This window comes from Salmo trutta, chromosome 8, assembly GCF_901001165.1.
Source record: "Salmo trutta chromosome 8, fSalTru1.1, whole genome shotgun sequence".
Classification (NCBI taxonomy): domain Eukaryota; kingdom Metazoa; phylum Chordata; class Actinopteri; order Salmoniformes; family Salmonidae; genus Salmo; species Salmo trutta.
This window is the reverse complement of record NC_042964.1, coordinates 12,183,623-12,195,482: the sequence shown is the minus strand read 5'-3', so window position 1 is coordinate 12,195,482 and position 11,860 is coordinate 12,183,623. Positions and strand designations below refer to the sequence as shown.

The following is an 11,860-nucleotide window of genomic DNA, read 5'->3' as shown; positions in this document are numbered from 1 at the left end:
TACAGACAATGTCTTCATCAAACAACACTGTTTCACAACGAATCAGTGACATGGCAGGAGATGTTTTGAACCAATTACTACTTCGCATACAAGCCAGTGAATTATATGCATTACAGCTGGATGAGTCAACAGACGTGGCGGGCCTGGCACAGCTCCTGGTATATGTCCGTTACGTTTATGGGAGGTCAATTAAGGAAGACATCCTCTTCTGCAAACCACTGGAAACCAGGACAACAGGAGGGGATCTTTTTTAAGTACTGGACAGCTTTGTGACATCAAATGGACTTTTGTGGTCAAGATGTGTTGGTATCTGTACTGATAGGGAGACAAAGTGGAGTGGTAACGTGCGTGCAAGTAGTTGACAAGTACAATATGCTAAAAAAAAACAGAGAGAGAGAGAGAGAGAGAGAGAGAGAGATTTCCTCTGATATTGTGATTGCATTATCTGGTTTAGTTTTAACTTGTCTGTCCCGTGCAGTAAAACTCCATCCACATGGAGCGCCACACGCTGATACAAAGAGAAGAAGAAAATGCGGAAGTAAAAGTCATAGTTACGTTTCAACCCTCTTTGACAAAGGCATACTGGCTGAATTCCAAATTCGCAGTCGACTAAAACATGTCTAAACTACAGTCGTTTAGTGTGTTTTTAGATGATCGCTTATCGGCGGCCGCTCTTGAGATTTTCGGGGCAGTTGAAAAAACAGTAGAGGAGTACCAGGAAGAGAATGATCGTTTAAGAAGAATGCTGCTGATCACGCCGGAGATAAAACTATGTATAGGTTCGTATGTAGGTCTACTAGCTAGTTATAGTTCTAATACATTAATACACTGTTTAGGCTAGCGGTGATCATTATTCCATACATTTTTTTAAACAGTTATCTACTGTTACTTTTACCGTGAATGGAGAAAAAAATTGTCTGTCACGAAAATCTGATTGAAATAGAATAACGTTACATATATCTGCACTCAGTTATGACTAAAGGCTGAATTAAATCTAGCTGAGTCGCTCACCTCCCCCCATAACATTTAAAACTATATAAATAAAAAATATATATACAAAAATAAGACTCAGAAATATAAAAAAGAAGTAACAAAGACAGATAGAAACGAGTTGTAGTATATAAATACAAATATAAGAGAGAATCGAATTATTACACTATTACCCTATTATTAACAAAAAACACACAAACAAAACTAAATTGCAAAAATCCTATATCACACAAATGCACAAATAGAATAACACACTTATCAAGAAGAGAGCCTGATTATTACACTATTGCACTTCAAACAAGAAACACACAAACTAAATTGCACAACTGCCATCTAAACTCTGACCTTTCTTGCCTTCCTTGACGCAAAGTCATCAATTACATCATCATAAGAAATGTGCCCAGCAATTGCATGGTTAATACTGATGACAGCAAGGCCACTAAGGCGTTCCTGTGACATGGTGGACCTTTGGTAGGATTTGTTGAGCTTTGAAAAGCTCCTCTCAGCTTCGGGTACGGTCACTGGAAGAGTAAGACAAATTCTGAGACTGGTTTTATATTCTTAACGATTTCGCACAAACCAGAAAAAAATGCTACAATATGTCTGTGAAACTATATATTCATAGTATTATGAATTCATTGTGGTATATTTGGTAGCATTTCGTAGTGTGACTGATTCTACTGTACAAAGTTAGAGGTGCGCTATTTGATAGATTCCCCCGTTCCCCTACCTCGGGCTTCCAGTGGGGAGACCTGAGCTCAACCTACCAACGCCCCCCTCCCCATCTCATACTTCTGACTGGGAGACCTTCCCAGGCAGTAGCCTGCCTAGCTCACAAACTAAAATCAGGGCGTCCACTCCGACAAGGTTAATTGACCCACAGCCCCACACGGTGACATGATATCATTGACGTGACGTGCAAATGTCACCATTACAATTTTTTGTGTGCGGGCACCCCGTGCCGCTGCCGTGGGCGGCTGCCCATGTCGCCTACACCTAAATCCGCTACAGTTTAAACCCTTACCATGTAGCAATGTTTGTCCTCTGTTGCATGCTTTTCTTTGATTGCTGAAATCCATACTTTTTAATAAAAAGTGAATCAAATAGACCCACCGACTGTTTCCTGGTTGAGATTGTATTGGCACATGTGCAATCGCACTGAGTTGGCATCTTAGAGCAACTGTCGGTGGTTGTACTTTAGGAAACAATCGTGGTTGTATTTAATTAAGGTTTTATTAAAACGTATGGATTTCAGCAAACAAAGGAAGGAGCGCAACAACAGAGGACAAACATAGGTACATGGTAAGGGTTTAAGATCCATTGTTGAAGTGTCGATGCATAGCGAGTCAGAGGTTCATTTTAAAAACTCTAGTCTGCTCTCAACTCCTCCGGTACTCTGCGATATTAGATCATAGCTTCAGATTTGCAATGGTCGATATGCAATAATGTAATCTGTACTTGCATACACTGTTGTAATTTAGGTCATTTGAAGCCTGGCACATTTTCAACCAACCTTTACTTGCCGATACTTCTTTAATGATTCATTGGAAGGCACTGCAGTGTCTTATTAATGAGGGGATTAGATTAAACTATGTCCCTTCACGTGACTAGGCGAAACCGGTGAGGGAGGCGCACCCTGCTCAAATCAAACGGTAGCCTAATCTGTGCTGCTCGGTCATATTGTCAACAATGCGGCATAATGCATCGTTTATAAACATCTTTCTATAAAATAAATGTCAAACTAGTTTTCATTGGGAAGGCAGGTAAAGCGTTTTTATCCAAATAAATCACTTTAGCATGTGAAAACACAGAATCCTACTCATTAAGCGCCTATCAGAGTCCAAAGGATGTTCGTGTCCACCCAGCAGTGTTCTAGAATATGGATCTGTTTGCTCGAATTCTCAGCGCACCTCACACAATTTCCAACCGTCACCACATTAATAAAATGAATAGGAGTCGTGTTGGTTGGGACACAGTGGTGACAGAGCGGGACAGATATGTCACAATGGAGGTCAATCGTGGCTTTGGACTCTGAATTGCGCATTACTCCACATGCTCCTACGTCACTTTTCTTTTGAGGCAACGTCGCCTTAGGCCAGAGCGGGCCACCAGGCTTACGGCTGGGATGTAGCCCGGTTCCAAAAGGAATGCGATCACTTTATATAGATAACCTCTGCTCCTCCTCTCCTCCTCTCCAGACTCCTTGCAGCCCTCTCTCACCATCTCCGAAGAGGAGGTTCTTCCTGAGCAGCAGCACTGTGATCAGGAGTGGAGCTCCAGTTTGGGGCAGGAGGAACCAGAGCCCACACAAATTAAAGAGGAACAGGAGGAACTCAGGACCAGTCAGGAGGAAGAGCATCTTCGGCTCTTTGATACCAACGACTCCATATTCACGCCTTCCTGTGTGAAAAGTGAATGTGATCAGGAGGACCCATGTCAAGAAGCCATACTAGCTGAATACCCTACTCTCAGTCTACTGAAAATGTCTAAACTAAAGTTATTTAGTGTGTTTTTAAATGAGCGTTTAACGGCGTCTGCTGCTGTGGAGATTTTTGGGGCAGTTGAGAAAACGGTAGCTGATTACCAGGAGGAGAATGATAGCCTACGGAGACTGCTGCGGCTCACCCCAGAGATAAAATTATGTAGAATAGGTTTGTATGCAGATCTACCAATGTCTAACTACAGTTCTAGTCAATTCATAAACTGTTTAGGCTTTCAGTGATCACAATTTCAAAAAAAGTAAAAGTCGTTTTTTACTTTTGCCGTGAATGGATAAAAGTAGCACCGAAGTGCCAATGCTTTCCGTCGCTTGGACAGCAGCGTCACACATTTTTCCATTGACGAATGTTGAATACAATTACATTTGAAGTTACTTCCCGAAAGTCCTTTTGTTGCCCTTCTGATTCCAATGCTACATTGGAGTTATTCAAGGTCCCTCTGGGATTTTTCTGCCATTGTAATCCTTGGGCGTGCCGCCTAAGTGTTTTTCTTATGTTCTCTTAAATTCAAACAGTGTGTTATTTAAAATAAAATAAAAAATCAGGATCGAAAATGCTAGGGAACTAGCTTTAAAACTGCAAAGAATATGTAGAATTGCAGGAAATTTGCTTAGAAATGCACACATTTCTCTACACCGCCAAGATGGGGGCCTCTAAAATGGAGTCGGGCCAACCTGGCTCATTGCCATGCCCACCACCTAAGCCCCTTTTTTATCCAGAAACAACCCTGCCTTTTGATTAGCTGAGGATGATGATTTGATCAAGTGTGAAACGCTTTATCTAGAAACAATGGATTGCGATACGGTTTTGGAAACCTTGAACACTCAATTTAATAATAATCCAACATAATTTTACCACAGCTTTGAGGTGATATACAGTTGAAGTCGGAAGTTTACATACACTTAGGTTGGAGTCATTAAAACTCGTTTTTCAACCACTTCACAAAATTATTGTTAACAAACTATAGTTTTGGCAAGTCGGTTAGGACATCTACTTTGTGCATGACACAAGTCATTTTTCCAACAATTGTTTACAGACAGATTATTTCACTTATAATTCACTGTATCACAATTCCAGTGGGTCAGAAGTTTACATACACTAAGTTGACTGTGCCTTTAAACAGCTTGGAAAATTCCAGAAAATGATGTCATGGCTTTAGAAGCTTCTGATAGGCTAATTGAAATTTGAGTCAATTGGAGGTGTACCTGTGGATGTATTTCAAGGCCTACCTTCAAACTAAGTGCCTCTTTGCTTGACATCAGGGGAAAATCAAAAGAAATCAGCCAAGACCTCAGAAAAAAAATTGTAGACCTCCACAAGTCTGGTTCATCCTTGGGAGCAATTTCCAAACGCCTGAAGGTACCACGTTCATCTGTACAAACAATAGTACGCAAGTATAAACACCATGGGACCACGCAACCATCATAACGCTCAGGAAGGAGACGCGTTCTGTCTCCTAGAGATGAACGTACTTTGGTGCGGAAAGTGCAAATCAATCCCAGAACAACAGCAAAGGACCTTGTGAAGATGCTGGAGGAAATAGGTACAAAAGTATCTATATCCACAGTAAAACAAGTCCTATATCGACATAACCTAAAAGGCCGCTCAGCAAGGAAGAAGTCACTGCTCCAAAACCGCCATAAAAAAGCCAGACTACGGTTTGCAACTGCACATGGGGACAAAGATTGTACTTTTTGGAGAAATGTCCTCTGGTCTGATGAAACAAAAATAGAACTGTTTGGCCATAATGACCATCGTTATTTTTGGAAGAAAAGGGGGGAGACTTGTAAGCCGAAGAACATCATCCTAACCGTGAAGCATGGGGGTGGCAGCATCATGTTGTGGGTGTGCTTTGCTGCAGCAGGGACTGGTGCACTTCACAAAATAGATGGCATCATGAGGAAGGGAAATCATGTGGATATATTGAAGCAACATCTCAAGACATCAGTCAGGAAGTTAAAGCTTGGTCGCAAATGGGTCTTCCAAATAGACATTGACCCCAAGCATACTTCCAAAGTTGTGGCAAAATGGCTTAAGGACAACAAAGTCAAGGTATTGGAGTGGCCATCAAAAAGCCCTGACCTCAATCCTATATAAAATTTGTGGGCAGAACTGAAAAAGCGCGTGCGAGCAAGGAGGCCGACAAACCTGATTCAGTTACACCAGCTCTGTCAGGAGGAATGGGCCAAAATTCACCCAACTTATTGTGGGAAGCTTGTGGAAGGCTACCTGAAATGTTTGACCCAAGTTAAACAATTTAAAGGCAATGCTACCAAATAGTAATTGAGTGTATGTAAACTTCTGACCTACTGGGAATGTGATAAAAGAAATAAAAGCTGATATAAATCATTCTCTCTACTATTATTCTGACATTTCAAATTCTTAAAATAAAGTGGTGATTCTAACTGACCTAAGACAGGGAATTTTTACTAGGATTAAATGTCAGGAATTGTGTTTCATATTCTTAACGATTTCGCACAAATCAGAAAAAAATGCAACAATATGTCTGTGAAACTATATATTCATAGTATTATGAATTCATTGTGGTATATTTGGTAGCATTTCGTAGTGTGACTGATTCTACTAAAACTGAGTTTAAATGTATTTGGCTAAGGTGTATGTAAACTTCCGACTTCAACTGTATATATATAATTTTTTTGCCTCCCTTGTTTCCATTGGCTAAGGAAGCATCATAGTTCAGGTAAATGTGCAATGGAAAACACCATCTTTTGTATTTGATAAATAATTTTGCGGTAATATGAAAGTAAAGTTTCTAAGGTTTCCAAAACTGTATTGAAAGTGAGGACTATTAATGGTCAGAGAGTGTTGGGACTTTCGTACACATTGGCTTCGGTGTGTTTCATAGTAGGCAATAGGAGTGAGAACCCAAGCCATATGTGGCTTGTGTGAATGAGAGCAAATAGCTAGATATCTTCACTCAGACATGTCTAAAGGCTGTATACAGTGCCTAGTGATGGTCTCCACACCCCGTCCACAGTCATCACCTTTCTCTATGATATACAGTCACTAGTGAAAGTCTACACATTTTGCTGCCTTAAAATTAAATCTAAAAAGGGATTACATGACATGTTTTTATTCCAAGGAAAGAAAAGTATAGACAGTTGTCAAAATTGTTGGCAGGTTTTCCTTTAACTTTTAACCAGGGCTTTCCTCCTTTTGAAATGTATTTTGATCCTGACAAACTCCCCAGTCCCTGCCAGTGACACACATACCCATAACATGATGCTGCCACTGCAATACTTGAAAATACAGAGGATCAACAACATTGCATTCACTCCACATTACTGGCCTGTATGACAAAATTAATGTAAGAAAGCCTGTGTTAAAATCCACTCCAAATCATCCATTCTTTTTGCAACAAGGCCGTTAAGTAATACTGTAAAACAAAATATAGCAAGGAAATTAACGTTTTGGGCCAAATTAATAAGTACAGTTTGGGTCAAATCCAAACACTCTGTATTTTCAAGTATTGCGGTGGGGTATGCTTGTTATGGGAACGCATTTCATCGGCACAGACTGCATAGTTTGTCAGAATCAAAATAAATATTAAAGGAGCAAAGCACAGTTAAAAAGATAGAGGAAAAACCTGCCGTAGTCTTCCGAAAACCTAACCTGGAATAGAGATTTACATTTTTCAGTGGGACAATTACACAAATGTGAATGCCAAAGACAACAGAATGGCTTTCCAAGAGGTGTTGCGTGTTCCTGAATGGTCCAGTCACAGTCCTGACTTACATCTGCTTGAAAATCAGAGACACGGTTTGAATATTGCTGTCCGTCACTGATTCCCAAACACAATTGACTGAGCTTGAGCACTTTTTGACAGAAACAATAGATATATGTTGCCCTAAGAGTTGTGCAAAGTCGGTAGAATCTGATTCAAAATGATTCACAGCTGTAATGGCTGCCAAATGTGCTTCCACCAAGTATTAACTCTTCAATGTGAAGACATACACATCTTAATGTTTTATTCATTTGCAAAATGTTCTATAATCTTCTTTCATTTTGGAGTAGGTTGTGTATATCGGTAGTAAAAACAAAAATGTAATCTAATCCCTTTTTGGATTTAATTTCAAGGCATCAACATTTGAAAACTGTGCAAGGGGTATGTAGACTTTCAGTAGTGTCTGTATACCATAGAGATATACAGTACCAGTCAAAAGTATGGACACGCCTTCTCATTCCAGGGTTTTTCTTTATTTTTACTATCTTCTACATTGTAGAATAATAGTGAAGACATCAAACTATAAAATAAAACATGGAGTCAAGTAACAAAACTGAAGTGTTGAACAAATCTCTATTTGAGATTCTTCAAAGTAGCCACCCTTTGCCTTGATGACAGCTTGGCACGCTCTTGGCATTCTCTCAACCAGCTTTTTGAGGTCGTCACCTTGAATGCATTTCAATTAACAGGTGTGCCTTGTTAAAAGTTAATTTGTGGAATTTCTTTCCTTAATCTGCGTTTGAGCCAATCAGTTGTGTTGTGACAAGGTAGGGGTGGTATACAGAAGATATTTGGTAAAAGACCAAGTCCATATTATGGCAAGAACAGCTCAAATAAGCAAAGAGAAATGACAGTCCATCATTACTTTAAGACATGAGGGCTCCCGAGTGGCGCAGCGGTCTCAGTGCTAGAGGTGTCACTACAGACACCCTGGTTCAAATCCAGGCTGTATCACAACCAGCCGTGATTCGGAGTCCCATGGGGCGGCGCACAATTTGGCTGGTGTAGGCCGTCATTGTAAATAAGAATTTGTTCTTAACTGACTTGCCTAGTTAAATAAAGGTTACATTTAAAACATTTTTTAAAGTGAAGGTCAGTCAATCTGGAACATTTCATGAACTTTGAGTTTCTTCAAGTGCAGTTGCAAAATCCATCAAGCACTATGATGAAACTGGCTCTCATGAGGACCCCGCCACAGGAAAGGAAGACCCAGTGTTACCTCTACTGCAGAGGAAAAGTTCATTAGAGTTACCTACCTCAGAAATTGCAGCCCAAATAAATTCTTCACAGAGTTCAAGTAACAGACACATCTCAACATCAACTGTTCAGAGGAGACTATGTGAAACAGGCCTTCATGGTTGAATTTCTGCAAAGAAACCACTACTAAAGGACACCAATAAGAAGAAGAGTCTTGCTTGGGCCAAGAAACACGAGCAAAGGACATTAGACCAGTGTAAATCTGTCCTTTGGTCTGATTAGTCTAAATTTGAGATTTTTGGTTCCACCGCCGTGTCTTTGTGAGACACAGAGTAGGTGAACGGATGATCTATGCATGTGTGGTTTCCACTGTGAAGCATGGAGGAAGAGGTGTGATGGTGTGGGTTGCTTTGCTGGTGACAATGTCTGTGATTTATTTAGAATTCAAGCCACACTTAACCAGCATGGCTACCACAGCATTCTGCAGCGATACGCCATCCCATCTGGTTTGCACTATCATTTGTTTTTCAACAGGACAATGACCCAACACATCTCCAGGCTGTGTAAGGGCTATTTGACCAAGGAAAGTGATGGAGTGCTGCATCAGATAACCTGGCCTCCACAATCACCCGACCTCAACCCAATTGAGATGGTTTGGGATGAGTTGGACCGCAGAGTGAAGGAAAAGCAGCCAACAAGTGCTCAGCATATGTCGGAACTCCCTCAAGACTGTTGGAAAAGCATTTCAGGTGAAGCTGGTTGAGAGAATGCCAAGAGTGTGCAAAGCTGTCATCAAGGCAAAGGGTGGCTACTTTGAAGACTCTAAAATATATTTGTTTAACACGTCTTTGGTTACTACATGATGTCATATGTGTTATTTCATAGTTTTGATGTCTTCTATTATTCTACAAACCCTTGAATGAGTAGGTGTGTCCAAACTTTTGACTGGTACTGTATATACTTCTAGTGTTCGATTTGATTCTGTGGTATATAGATAACCTTTGCTCCTCCTCTCCTTCCCTCCAGACTCCCTCCAGTCCTCTCTCGCTGTCTCTGAAGAGGAGATTCCCTCTGTGCAGCAGCACTGTAAGCAGGAGTGGAGCCTCTGTTTGGGGCAGGAGGAACCAGAGCCCACACAGATTAAAGAGGAACAGGAGGAACTCAGGACCAGTCAGGAGGAAGAGCAGCTTCAATGGCTCTTTGATGCCGAAGACTCCATATTCACTCCTCCCTGTGTGAAAAGTGAATGTGATCAGGAGGACCCACATTGGTTCTTGACTCCTCCCCAAACCCAGACTGTGGAGAACAGAGAGAGTGACTCTAAACCAGTGAATCTCAGACCTTTTGGCACTGTGACTTACCTAAAGGGTCTAGACACTTCCTGTGACACTCCAGATAATCAAAACAATGCCTCCAGCCACAACTCAGACATAAGCAGCGACCGGGTCGGACTGAACAGCAGCCCGCTATTGGATTCCAGCTCACCATTGAATCCAAACCCATCAATGGGGGAACACTGTTTGAAGCTCAGCACCACGTCTAGAAAAATTCACTGCTGCCGTGTCTGTGGTGAAGCATTTGCTCTAAAAGCTGACCTGCAGAGGCATGTGACTCTAGCCAAGAAAAGACTCAGTGAATGCCACTTCTGCAATAAATGTTATAACTCCATCTGTAAACTGAAGGCCCATGTCAGACTCTGTCACAGTGGGAAACCCTGCACCTGCCCCGTTTGTGGCAAGACCTTCAAATACAAAAAAGATCTGTCCAGGCACATGAGGATTCACACAGGAGAGAAATCATTCCACTGTGGTGACTGTGGAAAAAGCTTCAGTCAGAAGGGAGACCTAAATAAGCATATACGGACTCACACAGGAGAGAAACCATTTAGCTGTGGTGACTGTGGGAAAAACTTCAGTCTCAAGGAGAACCTAACCAAGCATACACTGACTCACACAGGAGAGAAATATTTTAGCTGTGGTGACTGTGGGAAAAGCTTCAGTCAGAAGGGGGACCTAAGTAGGCACATACTGACTCACACAGAAGAGAAACCGTTCATCTGTGGTGACTGTGGGAAAAGCTTCCGTCGTAAGGATAACCTTACAGATCATGTTCGGAGTCACACAGGAGAGAAACCATTTAGCTGTGTTGACTGTGGGAAAAGCTTCAGTGCCAAGGGGAACCTAAACGTTCATAAATTGACTCATACAGGAGAGAAACAACATGGCTGCTCAGTCTGTGGTAAAAGATTCACTAAGAAGGCTTCTCTGCTGACACATGTGAAAAACATCCACAAAGCAAGAAGACAAGACAAAAATGAATGAAAATTAGGACATAGACACAGAGAGTAGGTTTTCGAATTTGTACAATAAATGCATTATGTGGGTGGAATACTGTATCCACACAGAATAAAGCAATAAAAGCCCTGTGATTGTAGTGACTCTCCATTACTGCTTGTCAATTATCAACCATTTATAGACATTACATATTTGTTTTTCATAAATGAATTGCAAGTGGCAGGCAGTAACTCTTTATATACACACACCTCACCAAATGCATTACCATGGATTACAGTGATGTCAATAATTAGTTTACTTGTCTAACTTTTGCGTTGTCCTGTCAAGCCATTGGGGCAAGATAAAGTTGTCACTTGGCCAGTGTAACTTGATTGGCGGCTATGGGTGCATACTCTTGCCTATGATTAGCCAACTTTATGGAGGAGCTGTCAGATTATACGTCTGGCGGCAGTGATGAAGTCAATGTCCTATTAATTTGATGTTGAAAAGTGGTGAAGTATTCTTTAAAGGATTGACTAACAGTAATACTATTATAACTAACAAGACTGAACTGTACCTAGGTCATCAGCAAGAAGTCCTTAACTGCGCTCTCCCTCTTGCACCAATCAAAGAGCTGCATGGCCACAAAGTTTCAAATCCCAATCAGGAGCAGCATCCTGGGAAGAGACAGAGACAAATGGCATCTTAAAAAGCAGGCGTTTACGTCAGATAGCATATCATATAGTATTAAGTCATGTTTTGCCGAGCATATATTACAAAATATGAAGTCATGTTTTTTTCAGAGAATGCTACATACTGTCCTGGGACCATTCTTCACTTTTCCTGAAAATAATGAAATGACAAGCCAGAGATTTGCAAAAAAATTAAATAGCATATTATCCAAACAGGTTGTCTGTTGTCACATGGAAGCCTTGAGCCTATCATATTTACTTCACACAAAGTTGGTCCACAAGAGACCGAATGCAGTTTAAAGTTCTCATCAGAACTGAAAATTCGATCAGGTCTGACCCAAGTCCGGTGAGCTGAAAGGCGGAGCATTGGCCCGTCATCACAGAAATTAAATGAGCCCGAAAAAAGGCTGATTTCTACAAAACAGTAGGCTATATTGATGTAAACTGGTGTTGAGAACAACGAGG

The 11,860-nt window shown here is 41.1% G+C and overlaps 1 protein-coding gene across 2 annotated transcripts; it reads left to right on the top strand.

The window, feature by feature from the left end:
* The first annotated feature begins 539 nt into the window (after positions 1 to 539).
* Positions 540 to 10,861, top strand: LOC115198225 (zinc finger protein OZF-like). Of its 2 annotated transcripts, XM_029760008.1 has the most exons (3): positions 540 to 779; positions 3,189 to 3,641; positions 9,457 to 10,861. In XM_029760008.1, exons 1-3 carry the CDS (start codon positions 617 to 619, stop codon positions 10,749 to 10,751), a joined length of 1,911 nt encoding a protein of 636 aa, XP_029615868.1. In that variant the 5' UTR covers positions 540 to 616; the 3' UTR covers positions 10,752 to 10,861. The 2 variants fall into 2 exon arrangements, with proteins under 2 accessions (XP_029615868.1, XP_029615869.1); XM_029760009.1 differs by lacking the exon at positions 3,189 to 3,641.
* Positions 10,862 to 11,860: the final 999 nt, after the last annotated feature.

Coding starts and splice junctions, on each gene's coding strand:
- LOC115198225 (XM_029760008.1), top strand. CDS start 617: ATGTCTAAACTACAGTCGTTTAGTGTGTTTTTAGATGATCGCTTATCG. Junction 780..3,188: donor GGAGATAAAACTATGTATAG/GTTCGTATGTAG, acceptor CCTCCTCTCCAG/ACTCCTTGCAGCCCTCTCTC. Junction 3,642..9,456: donor GATAAAATTATGTAGAATAG/GTTTGTATGCAG, acceptor CCTTCCCTCCAG/ACTCCCTCCAGTCCTCTCTC.